Consider the following 22,294-nt stretch of genomic DNA (forward strand, 5'->3'; position numbering starts at 1 on the left):
CCCCCCTCCCCACCCAAAACCAATAAACAACAGCAATTTTCATTTCCGATATGACACCTCGATTCCCAGCTAGGCTGCACACATTTGACAGTCAGATGACATAGTTCATAGAGGACATCGGAGAGCTACAACAACCCCCCCCCCCCCCCCCCACCCCCCCCCCCCCATTGCTACCAAGTTGACGTTATGGTGAAGGTTTTTTTTTTTTTTTAATAACTGTAAACAGAATCCATCTGTTTGGCTAATTGTGTCAAGTTGTCATGAAACAATAGATTTTGAAACAACTGTTGATGCCTGCTTGTCTTACCCTATAGTCCTTCCATTTTCGGAGAGATGGATCATCGTCATGATCGCCACCGGTAAGGGACTTCACTCTAGCTAAAAGCTGTTGGTGGGGGGCTGTGCGATTGTGTCCCTTTGACCTTTGTCGTCCGAAAGGACTTGGTTTGAAATTTAAAAAAAAAAAGAAGAAAGAAGAAGGAAAAAAAGAAAAAAGAGAGAGAGCATTGGAATAGGGGTTTTTTTGGTTTGGTTGGTTGTTATTTAATTTTTTTTTTTTTTGCATGAGAATAATCTTGCATATGTAAAAGGGAAGTTAAAGTACTTGGTAAGCATAGTACTGGTTATTCCAATACATCGAACAAGATGAGCCGAACATATGTGCACAAAATTCAGCGCTATGTAAATATGGTGATGATAATAATAATGGTTACTAATATTATTGTTATTCATTTTTTTTCACATGGATTCATGTGACCTAGTTATTGCAGTGGTAGAAGTGTTGAGCGCAGTTTTGGTGCGAAAGTCTTTTGGGAACTAAGGGACATAATCTATGTAAATATGATAATGATAATAACAATAATAATAATAATAATAATAATAATGATAATAAGGGCAGTAGTGATAATAGTATTATTAGTAGCTGGGTAGTGTCGAGTGCAGTTTTGGTGTGAAAGTCTTTTGGGAACTAAAGGAAATAATCTATGTAAATATGATAATAACAATAATAATAATAATGATGATGATAATAAGGGCAGTAGTAATAATAGTATTATTAGTGGTTAAGTAGTGTCGAGTGCAGTTTTGGTGTGAAAGTCTTTTGGGAACTAAAGGAAATAATCTATGTAAATATGATAATAACAATAATAATAATAATAATGATGATAATAAGGGCAGTAGTAATAATAGTATTATTAGTAGCTGGGTAGTGTCGAGTGCAGTTTTGGTGCGAAAGTCTTTTGGGAACTAAGGGACATAATCTATGTAAATATGATAATGATAATAACAATAATAATAATAATAATAATAATAATGATAATAAGGGCAGTAGTGATAATAGTATTATTAGTAGTTAGGTAGTATTGAGTGCAGTTTTGGTGTGAAAGTTTTTTTGGGGGGGGGGGGGGACAAAGGGACATGATTGCACAATCCGTCACAGCAAACAGGGCTTTTTTCTTTTTTTCTTTTTTCTTTTTTTTTTTATTTAATTTTTTAATTTTTTATTTATTTATTTTTTTTATCATTCTGGTGGCTGTGGTCATTTCAGTTTCACGAGAGTAAAAGACAAAGGAGTCTCTCTGTGTGTGTGTCACCATCATCATCGTCGTCGTCGTCATGATGATCTCACAAAATGACTCAGAGTCTTCCTTCGTTCCCCCCATCGTTTCTTTTTGGGACTTTTACTGGTCTTTTATTTCATTATGGTTTTTTTTTTTCTTTTCCACCCAACCCCCCCACCCCACCCCCCTCCCACACCCCCTCCTTCCTCCCATCAACACAAAATCATTCCCTGCCTTGCTTGGTTTGTTTTGCTTCTGTCTTTAAGAAAAAGGAAAAAAAAATGTAAATGTTTTGTTTTTTGTTTTTTTATATATGTTTTTTTTACATCCTCTTGTTTGACTTCCCTGGTTTTCTTTTATTTTTAGGTGTGGGTCGTTGGGTGGGGTGGGGGTGGGGGGGTTGTTGAGTTGGTTCATTTAAAAAAATTCTTTTGTCATTTGTGTTTTTGTGGAGGGGGGGGGAGTGGTTAAAATGCTTATCTGCCAGAACAGTGACTGTCAGGACTTGGGTTTGAATCCGGATCTCAACCTCTCAACAAAAGAAAAAGAAAGGAAACCTCTCTCTCTCTCTCTCTCTCTCTCTCTCTCTCTCTCTCTCTCTTCCCACCACCACCTCACCTCCATCCCTCCCTCCCTCCTCCCTTCCCTTCCCTCCCCATCCCCCTCCCCCTTTCCGTTCATTTTGAATTTTATCTGCTGGCTTGTTGCATGTCAAATAGTAAAGAGTGGTAACTCTCTCCATTACACAAGGTACACAACTTCCAGTCAGTGGTGCTGCTTACGCTACCAATTCAGCTAGCACACAGGTAAATAAAGAAAGGTACATTGGAACAAACCCAGACACTTCCTCAAAAAAAGAAGAAAAAAAAAGAAGAAGTACCGGGCCTGTCCTCATACCGATCATCTGACATGTGCACACAGCAGCAAAGACAGAAGAAATGTGCAAACACAAATTAGCTTTTTTATTCAAGACTGGCGTAGCCTCTTTAATCCTGAACAAGCCACACAGAACACATGGACAATACAGAACAAACACACGGTTGCCTCGGTGGTTTATCAACTGGAAATGAACAAATAATGAGGCCAGGAGATGAAATGATTAACAAATAGTAAAGAGTAGGTTCATAGTAACTCTCTCCATTTACCTGTGTGCTAGCTGAATCGGTAGTATAATATAACTGACTTGAAGTTGTGTACCTTGTGTGTAATGGAGAGAGTTACCACTCTTTGCTATTTGTTGCATATCAGTTTTTCACCTTTCTGTGTCACTGCCTGGACCTGGCGTTGGGGGGTGGGGCTGGGGGGGCTAAGGGTGGACAAAAGCTGGCAGAAGGGACGCCTATTTTGCTTTTCATTTTTGCACAGTTTTTTGGGGAGGTGGAGGGGGCAGAGGGAGTGGGGTGGGGGGGGGGGGGGGGGTTGTTTTTTATTTTTTTTTAAATTTTATCATTATTATTTTTATTTAATCTCCACACTATTACCTATTTGATCATTATTGTGGCAGTTGCAGTAATTGGTGTGAATATCACTGAACTGTTATTATTATCATTATCATTATCATCATCACCATCATCATTATTATTATTATCATATATTATTATTATTATTATTATTATTGTTGTTGTTGTTGTGATTATTATTATTAGTAGTAGTATTATATTATCAGAATGAAAATGGTGATGGTGAAGATGATGATGATGATGAAGATGATTATTTTTTGAGTATTCAAGCGGGCAGCTGTTAAGTGTTACTTTACGGTTTATAGGTTTTTTTTTGTTTGTTTGGTTTTTGACTCACTTGTGTAAACAAAGTGAGTCTATGTTTTAACCCAGTGTTCGGTTGTCTGTGTGTGTGTGTGTGTGTGTGTGGTAAACTTTAATATTGACATTTTCTCTGCAAATACTTTGTCAGTTGACACCAAATTAGGCATAAAAATAGGAAAAATTCAGTTCTTTCCAGTCATCTTGTTTAAAACAATATTGCACCTCAGGGATGGGCACAAAAAAATAAAAAATGAAGCCTAATTATATGCAAATAGCCTAATTATAACCCAGTGTTCGGTTGTCTGTGTGTGTGTGGTAAACTTTAATATTGACATTTTCTCTGCAAATACTTTGTCAGTTGACACCAAATTAGGCGTAAAAATAGGAAAAATTCAGTTCTTTCCAGTCATCTTGTTTAAAACAATATTGCACCTCAGGGATGGGCACAAAAAAATAAAAAAATGAAGCCTAATTATATGCAAACTGCATTTACTGTTATATTTATATTTTTTGTATTCTCTAAACTTGGCACTTTGATCTGATACTCTGACCCAACAACAAGAGCAGTCATTATTATCATTTTTTGTTCAAACAGGAACTTCTTTTGCTAAGCATGGAAGTTTTATTTATTTTGCAAACGTTTTGGTGCTGATAGTAAAAAAAGGGAAATTACTCTGTAATTAATGCTAGGGGACTTAATTTGCTTTAAACTGATCTTTCTCATCTTAAACATTACATTTTGAAATTATACTCAATACATAAAAAGCTTGGATTTTTTTTTTTTTTACGTGTATCACAAGTGAGTCTTGAAGGCCTTGCCTCTCTTGTTTTCTTTTTTTAAATTTTTTTTATTGGACAGTGTTAAACACGAATGGTGGTGATGACAGAATCGTTGGTTCATCAGCTAGGGAGGAGGAGGAAAAAGTGTTGATGGCTGTGTGTGTGTGTGTGTGTGTGTGTGTGTATGTGTGTGTGTGTGTGTGTGCATTTCTGAGTGATGCTTATTAATAATTACTGTTGACGATCAGGTGAACACCCAGGTGATTCATGTTGGGTGCAGCTGTGTACATTTATTCAGGATTGTCAAATTGTTGATTTTGATTTTGTATTCTTTGGTTTTTGAGGAGGATTTAAAACACTTTAATTTTTTTTTTTTTTTTTTTTTTTACAGGATCACAGGTTTGAATTACTGAGTGTTCCACATAATGATAATGTATGTGGATGATGATAATGATATTTCTTTTCTTTTCTTTTTTTCGTTTCTTGATTTAAACAATGATGTTTGTTATTGTTGGACAAGTTTTTGATATATATATATATTTTTTTTTTGGTTGGTATAGCTGTAATTTTCCATGGTTTACAACACTACATGATAGTGTTGTTAACAATGATGATGATAATTAATGTGATGTAAAAGATAAAAGATGTAAAATAAAATCAAAATCAAAAGAGACACACAAAGAGAGAGACAGACAGACAGAGACACAGAGACAGAGAGAGGGAGAGACACAGAGAGAGAGAGAGAGAGGGTAGATATTATTGATGAAGTTACTTTTTAACAATGAATCTCTTCTTGGAGTTAAGAAATGTTGACCAGTGTTTGATGCTGCTATACTACATGTATGATGGTAATGAAATAACTTTTCCCCAGATTTACTGGTGACTTTTGAAGTGTTTTCATGTTTGCAGGTGTATTATCTGTATTAAATGTTTGATAAATGTGTATGTGTCTGTGTTCTAATATCAAGTCAAAACATGTAAAAGTCAAAACATGTCAAATCGAATGTGTCGGTATTGGATGGATTATTTACTGTGCATGAATTTGTTGTTGGCTGAGAGCGTTGTTCACAAATGATATGATAGTTTAATGTGGATGGGCACAATAGTCAAGTTGTTACAGTGTTGGGCTTTTAATCTGAGGGTCCCGGGTTTGAATCTTGGTGATGGCACCTGGTGGGTAAAGGGTGGAGATGTTTCTGATCCCCCAGGTTACGTATGTGCAGACCTGCTTAGTGCCTGAACCCCCTTTGTGTGTATACTGCAAGCAGAAGATCAAACATGCATATTAAAGATCCGTAATCCATGTCGGCGTTCAGTTGGTTATGGAAACAAGAACATACCTAGCGTGCAACCCCCCCAAAAAAACGGAATATGGCTACCTGTATGGCAGGGTAAATAAATAAGACGGTCATACACATAAAATGTTACATGTCTGTCTGAGTGTGTATTTGTGCGTGTTTGAAATCAGATTGAATGACACAGGAAACGAATGATGAGCGCCCAATGGCAGCCGTCAGTCGGCTCTACCCAGGTAGGCAGCCTGTTGTGCAAGTGATCCCGAGTTTGTAAAACGCTTAGAGCTTGGTCTCCGACCGAGGATAGGCGCTATATAAGTATCCGTGTCATCATCATCACCAGATAAATGATTAATCCTTTTGAGAAATAAAATGTATAGAATGTATGTGTGTGTGTGTGTGTGTGTGTGTGTGTGTGTGTGTGTGTGTAGAGAGAGAGAGAGAGAGAGATAGATAGATGATAAAAAGAAAAATAATAATAAAGTGGCATGTCTTTGCAGGATGTGTATGAGTCGTCCCCAGTACAAGACGTCCTGTGGTATCTCCTCTGTGGTGTCCTGCTGGAACTACTTGTTCAGCACGCTGGGCAATGGGAGGTAAGTGTGTTGTTTCAGCACACTGTGCAATGGGAGGTAAGTGTGTTGTTTCAGCACACTGTGCAATGGGAGGTAAGTGTGTTGTTTCAGCACACTGTGCAATGGGAGGTAAGTGTGTTGTTTCAGCACACTGTGCGATGGGAGGTAAGTGTGTTGTTTCCGTACACAGGGAAATGGGAAGTAAGTTTGTTGTTCAGTACAAACAAAAAAAAAAAAAAAAGGTGGCGCTCTCAGTGTAGCGACACGCTCTCCTTTGGGAGAGCAGCCCGAATTTCACACAGAGAAATCTGTTGTGACAAAAAAGAGAAAAATACAAATGATGATGATGATTCACATTATTACTGTTGTCTTCTTCTTCTTCTTCTTCTTCTTCTTCTTCTTCTTCTTCTCTCTCTCACTTTTCTTCTTCTTTTCCTTCTTCTTCATCTTCTTATTTATTTATTTATTTATTATTTATTTATTCAGACTTCTTGCTATAGCGCATATTCTTGAAGCTCTATGCGCTTTACAATAGCACTAAAAACATTCACTCAAACATCCCCACACAAACATATGCATATAATTTGAAATATAGGCGAGAGAGAAAAATTAAAATAGGTCATGTCAGTTGATTAAATCAAGAAATGCAACAGGTATTTAAAAAAAAAAAAAAAAAGAAATTGAAAGAACACAAGCACGTATACGCATGCATATATACGTAGGCACATACATACATACATACATACAAACACACAAAACACACAGTGTGCGCACACACACAACACACACATACACGCACACACGCGCGCGTGCGCGCACGCACTCACACATGCACCAACGAACACAAGCCGCATACCCAAACACATTACTCACGCACTCACTCAGTGCAGCACTCACTCTTTATTCTCCTCTCCTCCTCCTTCTCCTTCTTCTTCTCCACCTCTTTCTCCTCCTCCTTCCTCTTTTTACTGTCACTTCTTCTTCCTCTTCTCCTCCTCCTCCTCCTTGTTTTTTCTCCCTCACTCTACTTCATCCTCCTCCTCCTCCTCATCATCCTCATCCTCCTCATCATCATCATCGTCGTTGTCATCGTCGTTGTCGTCCTCCTCCTCATCATCATTATCAATCCTCCTCCTCCTCATCAGTCATCAATCATCATCATCAATCATTATCAATCATCATCATCATCAATCATCCATCATTATTATCAATTATCAACCATCATCATCATTATCAATCATCATCATCGTCATTGTCAATCAGTCATCACTATCAATCATCATCATCATCATCATCACCATCATTATCAATCATCAGTCCTCCTCCTCCTCCCCCTCCTCATCATCATGATGTGAGTGGATACAGTGTGTGTGTGTGTGTGTGTGTGTGTGTGTGTGTGTGTGTGTTGCAGCCAGAAGCCACTGACCCAGGAGCAAGCGATGCACATCCTGGGCTTTGACATGCCTTTTGAGGACATCCGCTTCGGCCCCTTCACCGGCAACATGACTCTCCTCAAGTGAGTGCTGCCCCATGCCAGCTAAAAAAAAAAAAAATAAAGAGAATCTATTTATTTATTTTTGTGTTTGTTTGTTTATTCAGTTATCTGTTAATCAGTCAATTGATCTGTTTAGTTATTTTTTCATTATTCTTTTTGCATCCGCTTCGGCCCCTTTACTATAATAATAATAATAATAATGGTACTTATATAGCGCTGAATCTTGTGCATAAACAAATCTAAGCGCTTTCGCACCAGTCATTCTCACGCACGCATAACTCTACAACTGGAGAAATTAAAGACAAGGAAGAGGCAGGGAAGGGAGGCTATTTTGGGAAGAGGTGGGTTTTAAGGCCAGACTTGAAAGAGCTGAGTGTGGAGACTTGACGAAGTGAAAGAGGAAGTTCATTCCAATTGCAAGGTCCAGAGACAGAGAAAGAACGGCGGCCAACAGTCGAGAGTTTGAATCTGGGTATGCGTAAGTGGAGTGGATCCGAAGCTGATCGTAGTGAGCGAGATGGAGTGTAGAGGTGAAGGCAGCCACAGAGATAGGAAGGGGCTGATTTGTGAATACATTTGTAGCATAGAGTGCTGATCTTGTATTTTATTCGGTGTGAGACAGGGAGCCAGTGGAGATGTTGCAAAAGAGGAGTGGTGTGCTCAGATCTTTTCTTTCTGAGGACGAGTCGGGCAGCAGAATTTTGTATGCGCTGAAGGGACTGAATGGATGAAGCAGGCAAACCAAACAATAGAGAGTTACAGTAGTCAAGGCGAGAGAGAATGAGAGAAACGACAAGTCTAGATGTTGCGTCAATGGACAGATATTTCCGGATGGAACTGATGCGCCGCAGTTGACAGTAGCAGGATTGACATGTCTGATTGATAAATGTTTGCATGGACAGTGTGTTGTCAAGGACAACGTCGAGGTTCCTGACTGAACTGGACAGAGGGATGGATGTACTGCCAAGTTTGATTGTATTAGTTGTAATGGAAGAGAGTTTTTGTTTAGTTCCTATGATCATTGCTTCAGTTTTGTCCACGTTCAATTGTAACTTATTTAGAGTCATCCAATTTTGAATATCCAGGAAGCATTTAGATGTTTCTTGCAAGAGCGACAACAGTTTTTCAGGTGTATCACTCTTCTGGAGTTGAGTGTCATCAGCATAAGAATGATGACTGACATTATGGCGGTTGATAATTTCAGCAAGAGGAGCAGTGTACAATGTGAAGAGCACTGGGCCTAAAACAGATCCCTGTGGGACTCCATGTTCAATTTTAACGGGTTCAGACTAATCAATCATCACTGGCAACATGACTCTCCTCAAGTGAGTGCTGCCCCCATGCCAGCGAATCTATTTATTTATTTATATTTTTGTTTGTTTATCTGTTAATCAGTCAGTTAATCTCAGTTAATCTATTTATTTATTTATTCATGATTCTTTTTTGCGTTCGTTTCGGTCCCTTTACCGGCCACCAGCCAGTGCTCCCCCCTGTCAGCTTATCTATTTGTTTATTTATTTATTTATTATTTTTTCAGAATTTGCTTCTGTCCCTTTACTAGTACCATGGCTCGTCTCAAGTCAGTGCTCACCCATGGCAGTTGAAAAAAAAAATTCCTGTTTGTTTATTTGTTTATATTTATTTGTTTGTTTATTATTATTATTATTGTTATTATTATTATTATTATTATTATTATTATAGCATTAGTTTCTGTCCCTTTACTGGTACCTATGACTCGTCTGAAGTCAGTGCTCGCACATGGCAGTTAGGACCAAAACAAAATCGTTTTTGTTTATTTGTTTATTCATTTGTTTCTTCTTTTTCTTCTTCTTATTATTATAGCATTTGTTTCTGTCCCTTTACTGGTACAATGATCCACTCTGTTTACGCATACCCAGATTCAAACACTCGACTGTTGGCCGCCGTTCTTTCTCTGTCTCTGGACCTTGCAGTTGGAATGAACTTCCTCTTTCGCTTCGTCAGGTCTCCACACTCAGCTCTTTCAAGTGTGGCCTTAAAACCCACCTCTTCCCAAAATAGCCTCCCTTGCCTGCCTCTTCCTCGTCTTCAGTTTCTCCAGTTTTAGAGTTATGCATGCGTGTGAATGACTGGTGCGAAAGCGCTTAGATTTGTCTCTACAAGATTCAGCGCTATATAAATACCATTATTATTACTATTATTATTATTATTATTATTATTATTATTACAATGACTCTTCTCAAGTGAGTGCTCCCCCTGTCAGCTTTTTTATTTGTTTATTTATTTATTTATTTAATTTTGACTCATGTTTTTGACTCATGCTCTGCAGGGAGAAAAGATTTTTTTTTTTAATGTAAAAAAAAAAAAAAGGTTTTGATTTAGAAAGTGTGAAAGTGTGTGAAAGATGTTTAGAATGCAACGAAAGAATGTGAGATTTACATTTGAAAGCAACGACCAACCAGCTTACATTGATAAGGAATATCCTTTCCATTTTGAACTTTTATTCATGTTGTCACTTGAATGTTTTGGACTGTTGTGAATCAAATGATGTTACTTTCTTTTCAGTGTAATAATAATAATAATAATATCAATCATAATAACTGTGATAGTGGTAAAAATCATAATAACTGTAGTAGTGGTGTAATATCAAAGGCTCCTTAAAGTGAAGATAAAAACCACAATGTTTCGAGGACAAAGAGTGTGTGGCTCGAAATGTCATGGTGTGTGTGTGATTTAGCTCCATCTTAAGGTACCTTTGATTTTACACTACCTCTTTACCTTTCATCATTTTTAACTTTGTTTTAAAAGGTCCGGCAGTCTCTCAATTTTTTTCATCTGTAATAACAATAATGATAATGATAATAATCATTATCATAATCATAATTTTTTTTTTTTAATTTTAGAAAAATGAAATAAAACAAACAAAAAACATCCATCTGATTTTTTCATCTGTGAAAACAATAATGATAATAGTGATAATAGTAATGATAATGATAGTGATCATGATAATGATGATAATGATAAGAATGTAATGATGATGATGATAATGATGATGATAATGATAATAATAATAATAATACTAATAATAAATAAATAAATAAATGAATAGAATAAAAGATGAATAAATAAATTAAAAAAAAAAATCCAGCTTTCATCACTCTCTTTATTTATTTATTTATTTTTTTTTTACTTTTTCTCTTTTTCATCATGCCATCTACCCTCTCCCCAACCACCTCCCCTCCCCCACCCCACCCTCTCCCAACCACACCACCCCCACACACATACCCCCACACCCCCACACACCACCACCCTTCCCCCTTCCAGATGGTTTCGACAGCTGAACGACCACTTCGGGGTGAAAGGTCGCTGCTACTACATGTACAAGCCGCACGGCAAGAACAAGACGTCTGGCGTGACGGCGGACGACGCTCTGGGCCGGCTAAAGGAGGGGCTTCAGGATGGGAGGACCACCTTCATCTACCACTGCCAGAACCACTACTTCTGTCCCATCGGCTTTGAGGACGTGCCCCGCCGCTGCACGCAGGCCTACTGGTCAGTCCGTGCTGATTCTTCTCTTTTTCTTTGTCCTCAGTTGTTGTTGGTTGGTTTGTGTGTGTATATATATATAGAGAGAACGAGAAGCATCAACGTTGGGGCACAAGCACAGCAAGACTTAACTTGGCCGACAAACAAAGCGGCGAAAACCAAGAAATTTGTATTGTATTTGTATTGTTCTTTTCTTGGTTTAAACATTATTTTATTTGGAACATGTCACAGTACAACACAGATATCGATGAACAGGACAACAAGAAAATCTTATATAAAGCCCTGTCCTGACACATGTACATACTGAATACGTGACGGATGTCATCATAACTAGAAGACGTGAACATACATGAGTTTTGAACAAAACTAAGCTGAGATATAAATAAAGTGAAGAAAATTAGTAATAAACGTGTGGTGGAGGAAGAAGTCAATAGAGAGAGAACGAGAAGCATCAACGTTGGGGCACAAGCACAGCAAGACTTAACTTGGCCGACAAACAAAGCGGCGAAGGCCAACCGTCCCGTTCTTTTCTTGTCACAACAGATTTCTCTGTGTGAAATTCGGGCTGCTCTCCCCAGGGAGAGGAGCACGTCGCTACACTGAGAGCGCCACTCATTTAAAAAAAAAAAAAAATTCCTGTGTGCAGTTTCGAAGTGGATTTTTCTACAGAATTTTTGCCAGGAAAAAGACCCTTGTGTTGCCGTGGGTTCTTTTATGTGTGCTAAGTGCATGCTGCACACGGGACCTCGGTTTATTGTCTCATCCGCCACTCAAGGTCTAGTGGGGGTTGTGGGGGGGGCTCGGGGGGGAGAAAATACCGGTAACTGAGCCGTGATTCAAACCAGCGCGCTCAGATTCTCTCGCTTCCTAGGCGGACGCGTTACCTCTAGGCTGTCACTCCATTATCATTAGTTTCAATTTCGTTTTCTGAAGGATGTGCCGCTGTGCTGCACACAGGCCTACTGGTCAGCAGTGCAGCTTCTTCTTTCTTCTTCTTCTTCTTCTCTGTCTCTCTCTCTCTCTCTGTCTGTCTCTCTCCCTCACTCTCTATGTCTCTCTCTCTCCCTAATTCTCTCTCTCTCTCTCTCTCTCTCTATCTCCACCCCCCTCTCTCTCTCTCCCTCCCTCTCTCTCTCAGATTCTCTCTCTCTCTATCTCAGCCCCCCCCCCTCTCTCTCTCTCTCTCTCTGTTTCTTTTCTTCCTTTTTTGTTGGGGGGGGGGGGGATGGTGTAGAGGGAGGAGTTGGGGGGGGGGGGGGGTTCTAGGTCCTTGGATATCTCGATCCATGCCAAATTTGACGTAGGTAGGTGACACCTCGGTTGTCTGGACAGGTGAGAGGAGAGAGGTGGTCAGTGTGTGTGTGTGTGTGTGTGTGTGTGTATGTGTGTGTGTGAGTGAATAGAATAGAATAGAATACTTTTTATTGTCATAAAACCTTAAAGTTTATAAGACACAATGAAACATAAACATGAGCATATTAAGAAGACAAACATTCATGAACAAATTTCGCCAGCCTTGGCTGTATTTCTGTTAGAAGGATCAATTCACTAGGCTTTGCATTTGGACGACATATATCGATTAGGAATCTGTGTCTGTAAGTATTGCACTTTACACAAGTGTCTAAAAGGTGAATCTCATCTTCTAAACTGTTACAAGTATCACACAGTCTTTGTTCTTTCGGTGTATTTTTATATCTTCCCTGTTCGATTTGTAAGTCATGGGCGCTGATTCGTAACATGGTCAGTGCTTTCCTGTGTTGTGTATTTGCTGTATTCTTTAAATACGGTTCAGTTAGATAATTTGTCACAGCGTTCTTGTAAAATGCTAATTTAGATGAACTGTCATGTTTCTGTTTCCAAAATTTTATATATTCATATGTGTGAAGGTTGCAAGGGGAAAGGTAAGAGGTGAAAGGTGAAAGGTTGTGTGTGTGTGTGTGTCCTTGCAGTGGAGCCTTGCAGCAGGACGAGGTGGAGACGTGGGTCCTGATCGGAGAGCCCAGCCGTCGCCATCCCCCCATTCACTGTAAAAGGTGACAGCACTGTGCCGTGCTTCATGACACGACACGACACTGTGCTGCACGACATGATGCAACAGGGCACGACTTGACACAACACAACACGACATATCATGACATGACACTATGATGCACGCCACGACACAACATGACACGACTTGACACGACACAACATGACACTACACGACACTATGCTGCACAGCATGACACGACACAACATGACACTATGCTGCACACCACGACACAACAGGACACGACTTGACACAACACAACATGACACTACACGACACTATGCTGCACAGCATGACACGACACAACATGACACTATGCTGCACACCACGACACAACAGGACACGACTTGACACAACACAACATGACACTACACGACACTATGCTGCACAGCATGACACGACACAACATGACACTATGCTGCACACCACGACACAACAGGACACGACTTGACACAACACAACATGACACTACACGACACTATGCTGCACGCCACGACACAACACAACACGACTTGACACAACACAACACTACACAACACTATGCTGCACGGCATGACACAACAGGACACGACTTGACATGAAACTACACTACACTGCGTGACTGGACATGACACGACACAACACGACACGACTCTACACTACATGACAGGACAGGACAGTACATGACACGACACTACTCTACATGACACGACACGACTCTACATGACACGACACTACTCTACATGACACGACACGACTCTACACTACACTACACTACACTATGGTACCCTACTGTACATTACATTACACCACTTCTCAATACAACACAATACCAAAAGATACAATACGATATGATATGATATATGATTTGATACGATACGAAATGATACAATAGAATAGAACAGAGTAGAATATGATATGCTGTATGATATGATACGATGCGATATGATGTGCTACGATATGAAACGATACAATACGATATGATATGAATATTATATATGATATGATACGAAATAATGCAATATTGTAAAATACGATATGATACGATACGATATGACGCTAAACGAAACCATACAATAAAATACGATGCAATATGATATAAAACGGTACAATACGATACAATATGATATGACATGATATGATATGATACAATATGATATAATACAATGCAACACAACATAACACAACACAATGCAGTACAGTACATTACAATTCAGTACAACACAACACAACACAAGTTCAACACAACACAATGTGATACAATACGATATAGTATAATACGATACAATTCTGTTTTGGTTGAAGCAGACAATAAAGTATTTTTAATTGAACTGAATTGAATACAATACAATACAATACAATACAATACAATACAGTGTGATACAATACAACACAAAACAATACCATATAATACCATATAATACAATATGACATGTCACTATACTACAGTACCATATGATATGATACAATACAATATGAAAGGATTACAATACAATACAATACAATACAATACAACACAAAACAATACCATATAATACCATATTATACAATATGACATGTCACTATACTACAGTACCATATGATATGATACAATACAATATGAAAGGATACAATACAATACAATATGATATGATATGATATAATACAATACAATACGAGATGATACGATACCATACCACACCACACCACACCACACCACACGATATGATATTACAATACAATACAATACAATATAATACAATACACTTCAACTCTGTCCACCCTGCCCCCTCCCCCACTCCACCCCCACCACCACCACCACCCCACACACACACACAACCAACACAGGTGGGAGGACATCGTGACGGACCTGACCTGCCAGAGCCCCCAGCACATGGACATCCGCCGGGAGTGGAAGGGGGTGATGGAGCGCAACACCACCAAGAAGAAGGGAGGCAACCTCCACTGCATCCTTACCTTCCAACGTGCCGCCTCCGCCACCACCACCACCCCCACCTACACCACCACGGTCACGGCATCCCTGGCGGCAGGCGAAAGCAACAGCAGCAACAGCAGTAACAGCAGTAGCGGCGCCATCACCAACGGAAGCACTGCGTCTTCGTCTCCCCCGCTTTCTTCCGGCGGCACTGGCCCCGGTTCGGGAAAACGCACCACCACGACACAGATCCCACGGTCCTCCGGCCTCCCTGTCCGAAGAGGAGGAGGGGGAGGAGGAGGGGGGGGAGGAGGAGGAAGCAGCAGCACGCCTCCGTCAAGCCCCCTGCCGCAGGAGGCCAAGCGTGTGACCTTGACCCCTGAGGGGTCGTCATCGTTGTCGGAGGTGGAAGAGGGGGAGGAGAGGGAGAGGAGCCGGATCAGGGGGGGTCGAGCGCCTTCCTCCTCCTCACCCCAGGAGCAGCTGGAGAGCCCTCCCTTCCTCCCTCCTCCTCCCCGACAGCTGGACAGCCTGACGGAGGAAGAGGAGGAGGAGGAGGAGGAAGAGGAAGGGACTTTGCTGGAGGTGGAGTCGTGTGACAGCGAGGAGGACCTGGACTCCAACGTCAGTGCTGGTGAACTGTGAAGGAGAGAGAGAGAGGGGGGGGGAGAGAGAGGGAGATAGGGAGGGGGAGAGGGAGAGAGAGAGAGAAGGGAGAGAGAGAGGGAGAGGGGGGGAGAGAGAGAGAGAGAGAGAGGGGGGGGAGAGAGAGAGGGGGGGAGAGAGAGAGAGGGAGGGGAGAGAGAGAGAGGGGGGAGAGAGAGGGAGGGGGGAGAGAGAGAGGGAGGAGGAGAGGGGGAGAGAGAAAGGGAGGGAGGAAGAGAGAGGGGGAAGGAGAGAGAGAGAGAAAGGGAGAGAGAGAGGGAAGGGGAGAGAGAGAGAGAGGGAGGGAGGGAGAGAGAGAAAGGGAGGGAGGGAGAGAGAGAAAGAGAGAGAGGGAGGGAGGGAGAGAGAGAAAGGGAAACGTGGTTGAGAATCGGTGTTGGGTTTACAGTAAGTCAGTTCGGATTGAGACGGAATTAAAACGGCTGTCTGAAAGGAAATAACTAGTGTCCGTTGATTGAGCTATGAAGATTGATATGAACTATTCAATAGACTCGAAAATCTTGTGGATCAGTGTACAGGGTTGATTACAACAGAAGAGTTTTTTTTCCTTTTGTGTTAACGTCACAGGTGTTATTGTGGACATGTTTGTACATTTGGAAACACTGATCTGTTGCAGGGTTGAACAGATTTTCTTTCCTGTTCGTTTCTTCAAATAGGGAAGACCTTTTTTTTTTGTTACCCATGTGTTCCATCGGTAATAAGTATATTATTCCTTAAACACTTGTATAGGTTTGATACTGCTGCCGATAACATGCTGACAATGAAAAACAATGCAAATGTATACGCATGAAAATTGTTAACCGATTATTTTTAGCTTGCATAATCATGAACACAGAAACAGAAATTGTAACCTGCTGAATTCTAAAGTGCTTGCGTTTGTCGTAATTGACATGGTTTGTGTAATTTCAGAGATCTTTTTTTTTTCTTTTTCTTTTTTTTTTTAAATGAATGCTGGCCGTTAGAAGCAATGCAGAGTTTAGCTGGGAAACTGTTTACTGACTGATTCAGTTACTGAGGGTAATTCAAAGAAAGAAAAAAGAAAAGAAAAGAAAGAAATCTGTAGCCTGCTGGAAATGAAAGTGCTTTTGTTTGTCACTGGATTTGATTTCTACATTTTAATCTGGTGATGTGTAATGGTTCGGTCACTTTTTTTTTTCTTCTGACGGAGATCTCAAAGAGAAGATGGTTATATATATACATAATACAAAGAAAAGTTATATAATCAACAGATTATGAAGGGTTTTCTTCCCTCTTCACACATTTTTGTTGTTGTTTTTGTTGTTGTTGTCGTTGTCGATGTCTTTTCCCCTTGTATTCTACATTCAACCGGAACAGAAGAAAAAATGCACTAACATACATGTATTAGATATGATTGAATCTGTGATCAGTTTGATCTCTCTTTGTCCCTCTCTGTCTCTCTGTGTCTCTGTCTGTCTGTCTGCCTGTCTCTCTCTCTCTCTCTCTCTCTCTCTCTCTCTCTCTCTCTCTCTCTGTGTCTCTTTCTCTCCATTTTTAAGTCAAGTTAGAAAGAATATTATTGAAAGTATAATTAGCTTATTTCAGAATCAGTATCTGGTTGTATTGTGTGAAAAATAGACATGACTGAGAATCAGCATCTAATTTTTATAGCTTGTCTGTGTGAAAAACAGACTTGACTGAGACTGAATCTGTTAACAGTTTATAGATATATAGAGATTTTTTTTTTTTAAGTGAAGTTTGATTAGTACTGAAATACCAATCAAGTTTATTTTCCAAAGAAAAAAAACAAAACAACTTATATCTGAAGGTTAGTCCGACACGACAGAATGTGGCGTGCGATCAGTTTATTGACGTGTGCTTCTGTCTGTCTGTTCCCAGGCCATAGTACACATTCCTACCTGCGTTACCGACACCTGAGGCAGGTATTATCCACATACCTACCTCAGTCCACACCTTTATTTTCTTCTTCATCCTCCTCCTCCTCTTCATCATCATAGTGTGCTAGGTGTGCCATGGTGAAAGCAGTTTCTGCTTGACTTTGCTGACTTTGTGTGTGTGTGTGTGTGTGTGTGTGTGTGCTTGCTGTTTGCTTACCAGTTTTGTTCATCATTCTCACTGGTGTGTAAAGAAAAGGACAAGGTTGTTAGATTATAAATTACACAGGTTTAAAAAAAAAATTATATTTTTTTAAAGTTTTCTTTTGTTTTTTTAAAAGCAGCAACAATTACTTTTATTTAAAACTGTTGGAATTAGCACACACACACACACACACACATGCACATGCACATGCACACACACACACACACACGTACACACACACACACACACACACACACACACACAAAGAAGAAAAAGAAAAGCATCATTGTGTAGGGTTGTGTCGCAAACTACTCAGTGAATGTGTAGATGATTAAATGCAATATGTGGGGTCTGGTATTAAGTGAAAAAAAACAACCCATAGAGAAGTAAAATCTAGTACTGTTATAGAAAGCAGGCATTGTTCAATGATTGGACATCTGGTAATTCTGTTGGTGTTATGATTGGGCAGGCTTTTTTTTTTTTTTTTTTTTTTGTTGAGAATGTTAGAATGAGATTTGAAATATTGAAAAAATCAAGATGCCTTACATTTTATATGATTGTCAGTCGTGTCCGACTATGACCATCAGAACAGCAGAGGAGGCAACTGCTGTTCCGACTATTAGGGCTAGAATTTGATTATAGTGATTATGGAGTGTCTTGCCCAAGTTACATCCCCACTCTCTCGGCCAAGAGTGTTTTTGGACAGTCGGCGTTGGGGATAGTTCTCAAAGGCCAACTAGCCCACAAGGCTGCAGCACTAAGAGCCAGTGCAATTTTGCCTCCTAGTTCAAGAGTCATAATCCTTCACAAAAGACCTTACTTTCGACATTGCTGCAAACATTATTCATCAGTTTCAGTTTTAAGGAAGTGTCAAATCTTGTGGTCGGATCAGTGTACATGACACCACATTTGCTGCAAGGAATATAGTTCTTAAAAATCTAAAAGATGAATGAATAAAATGAAATATTTGTCAGCATTTTATTTATTTTAAAAAAACACCAAAAAAAACCCTAAAAACTGTAATATGTATTGTCTTTCTTTTTTTTTCTTTTTTTTCACCCTTTCTTTGTCACATAAAAGGAGACAGAAATGAAGCAACATCATTTTGAGGGAGAAGATGAAAAAGATAAACAGGACAGAGGTTAAGCTTAATTCTTCCTTGCATTTTGCATTGACTATAGATTAGGGCAGAAGATAAGATGAATTCTTCCTTGCATTTTGCATTGACTATGAAGTAGGGCAGAGAATAAGTTAAATTCTTCCTTGAGTTTTGCATTAACTATAGATTAGGACAGAAGATAAGTTAGATTCTTCCTTGTGTTTTGCATTGACTGTAGGTTAGGGCAGAAGATAAGTTAAATTCTTCCTTGCGTTTTGCATTGACTGTAGATTAGGGCAGAAGATAAGTTAAATTCTTCCTTGCGTTTGAACTGGTTGTAGAATAGGGCAGAAGATAGTTAAATTCTTCATTTTGTTTGGCATTGGCTATAGAATAAGGCAGAGGATACGTTCAATCATTTCTTGTGTTTTGCATTGGCTTTAGAGTAGATGTGCCAGCTGCCTTTTTCTTCTTCTTCTTCTTCTTCTTCTTTCCGTTACACGACCAACATCGACTTGCCGATGACTCTGTCGTCGTTCATGCATGCTGGGTATTTTCATGTCTCCATAACCCACCGGACGCTGACATGGATTACAGGATCTTTAACGTGCGTATTTGATCTTCTGTGTGCGTATACACACAAAGGGGTTTCAGGCACCAGCAGGTCTGCACAATATGTTGACCTGGGAGATCAGACAAAATCTCCACCCTTTACCCACCAGGCGCCGTTACCGTGATTTGAACCTGGGACCCTCAGGTTGAAAGTCCAACGCTTAAACCACTCGGCTATTGCACCCGTCATGCCTAGCTATGGCCTGGACATAATAATCCCACTGTGTCATCCTCTCTCTGTTTTTCTTTGTATCTGTATTTGTCCCGTTTCCGTAGCAGTTTTATTTTCTTCCCTTTTTAGTTGACGTGACTGCAGTTTTCGTTTCGGTGAATTGAGGAGTCGTGTTGATTCATCTCTGTTGCGCATAGTTTCTTTGGCTTTGTTTTCTTTTTCTTCATTCTTTTTTTTTAATTCCTAATGCTTGCTTGTGACATTTGGTAGGTTTTGTTTTCTTTCTTTTTTTTCTTTTTTTTCGGTGTGTGTGTGTGTGTGTTTGCAGTCGTGTTGATTAACTCACCATTGCACCTTTCAATTGAGATTTGAAGAAAAAAAAATTATATAGTTCTTCAGGTTTTCTGCTGTGATTTAACACATTTTGTTCTGTGTTAACATTTTGCTTTATTTTCATGGCTATCATGCAGGGGGGGAAAGGCTTGCAGAAAGTTCTACAATGACGGGCGGTTTCAGATGGACAAAAGTTGGAGAATTTTCATAAGCTGTAGTGCATGTATATTCTGTGCTTAGAAGGATAATAATGATGATGATTATGATAATGATAATAATGATATATGATAATACTTACATGGTGCAAACTCCCCATACAATGGGCTGTAAATAAATAATTATTATTTATTTATTTATTTATTTATTATTATTATTATTATTACTACTACCCCTTTTTATATATATTATAATTATTATTTATTTATTTATTTACTTATTTAAGTACGCTTATCCGTTATTTATTCACCTTTTTTTTCTTTTTTTCTTTTTTTCTTTTTTTTTCTTTTCTCAAGGCCTGACTAAGCGCGTTGGGTTATGCTGCTGGTCAGGCATCTGCTTGGCAGATGTGGTGTAGCGTATATGGATTTGTCCGAACGCAGTGATGCCTCCTTGAGCTACTGAAACTGAAACTGAAACTGGGCTGCAAGCACCCGCATGAAACAATACGTCACATACAACAGTGGATGACACCAGACAACAGCACTCGAGGACATAGAAGTAAAAAACAAAATATATACACACACCAATTGCAGATGTGAATAATCACATTACAAAAAAGGCACAAAATATGCCATACATATACACATACACACACATGCACATGTATACACACACACACACACGCAAATCTGGCAGCCTCGGGTTGCAGTGTTTGGGTTGATGCGGTGCTGTGAGCAAATGATGTCCTGCCAAGAAAACCTGGCAGCCTCGGGTAGCAGTGTTTGGGTTGATGGCGGTGCTGTGAGCAAATGATGTCCTGCCAAGAAAACCTGGCAGCCTTGGGTAGCAGTGTTTGGGTTGATGCGGTGCTATGAGCAAATGATGTCCTGCCAAGAAAACCTGGCAGCCTCGGGTAGCAGTGTTTGGGTTGATGGCGGTGCTGTGAGCAAGTGATATCCTGCCAAGAAAACCTGGCAGCCTCGGGTAGCAGTGTTTGGGTTGATACGGTGCTATGAGCAAATGATGTCCTGCCAAGAAAACCTGGCAGCCTCGGGTAGCAGTGTTTGGGTTGATGCGGTGCTGTGAGCAAGTGATATCCTGCCAAGAAAACCTGGCAGGCATGGGTAGCAGTGTTTGGGTTGATGCGGTGCTGTGAGCAAATGATGTCCTGGCAGCCTTGGGTAGCAGTGTTTGGGTTGATGCGGTGCTGTGAGCAAATGATGTGTTGCCAAGAAAACCTGGCAGCCTCGGGTAGCAGTGTTTGGGTTGATGCGGTGCTGTGAGCAAATGATGTCCTGGCAGCCTCGGGTAGCAGTGTTTGGGTTGATGCGGTGCTGTGAGCAAATGATGTCCTGCCAAGAAAGCCTGGCAGCCTCGGGTAGCAGTGTGAGGTGGCTTGGTTGGTTGTTTGGTTCGTTTGTTGTACATAAATTACGTTCATTTCAAACTGGGGTTAAAAGGTCAGTTAAACAGGGGACTGCCTGGTCTGAAGCGTGGCCGAGGTGGTACCATGGGAGTCGATGGCTTGCTGCACTCGGTGGCCCAAGACTCTTGTACAGAGGTCTGCTATGTCTTCCAGCTCTTGGGTAACTGCTGCGACGATGCATGCATTGTTATTTTGAATATTATTTGTTGTTTGTTTTTTGTTTTTTTTCGGTGTGGTCATGTTAGAAAAGAGCTTCACCCTCCTGACAGCCCCCTCACCCCTCACCCCCTCTTTCATCCGCCTTCTTCCTCCGTCCCCACATCCTCTGTCCAGCCACCAGGCTCCTTCAGGAGGTACGTGAAGGGGGAATTCATCAAATCATGTTCATGTTAGATTTTCAGGGTTTGTTCTTTCATTCAGAAATTACTTAATTTTTTTAAATTTTATTATTATTATTATTTTTTTTTTTTTTACAGATATGTCTCAGTTTGAATTATAAATACGAAAAGTAATATATCATATGTTTTTTTTCTCCCTACTTTTGAATGGTTGTAAAATATGAGTTTTGAAATTCATACTTTGTGTATAATCCATGGATTTTTTTTAATGTGCAGATGATGTATTTTACTGCACTGGGTTATTGTTTAAAGTGTTTGTTTTGGAGACTTTTAGGACCTGTTTACATGGGTTGTATTTTTTTGAATACTTATTATAGACATGTCTCAGTTTGAATGATGATAAGAAATGAAATATGTTATATATATGTGTGTCTTTTTTTTTCATGTGTCATTCTAACTTATATATATATATATCTATATATCTATATATATCTATCTATCTATCTATCTATATAT

At 39.9% G+C, this 22,294-nt stretch overlaps 1 protein-coding gene across 3 annotated transcripts in view; it reads left to right on the forward strand.

Moving 5' to 3' along the window:
• The window catches only part of LOC143275432 (uncharacterized), a 29,200-nt gene extending 11,623 nt beyond the window's left edge, over positions 1 to 17,577 (forward strand). For 2 of the 3 annotated variants that reach the window (XM_076579525.1, XM_076579526.1), the window contains exons 5-11: positions 315 to 359; positions 5,898 to 5,993; positions 7,384 to 7,488; positions 10,771 to 10,998; positions 12,942 to 13,025; positions 14,828 to 15,539; positions 17,439 to 17,577. In XM_076579525.1, coding sequence (XP_076435640.1) covers positions 315 to 359; positions 5,898 to 5,993; positions 7,384 to 7,488; positions 10,771 to 10,998; positions 12,942 to 13,025; positions 14,828 to 15,539; positions 17,439 to 17,477 — 1,309 coding nt within the window. In that variant the 3' untranslated portion in view covers positions 17,478 to 17,577. The remainder of the gene's footprint in view (positions 1 to 314; positions 360 to 5,897; positions 5,994 to 7,383; positions 7,489 to 10,770; positions 10,999 to 12,941; positions 13,026 to 14,827; positions 15,540 to 17,438) is intronic. The other variant, XM_076579527.1, reaches the window with a different exon arrangement.
• The last annotated feature ends 4,717 nt before the right edge of the window (positions 17,578 to 22,294 follow it).

This window comes from Babylonia areolata, chromosome 30, assembly GCF_041734735.1.
Source record: "Babylonia areolata isolate BAREFJ2019XMU chromosome 30, ASM4173473v1, whole genome shotgun sequence".
NCBI classification, from domain to species: Eukaryota; Metazoa; Mollusca; class Gastropoda; order Neogastropoda; family Buccinidae; genus Babylonia; species Babylonia areolata.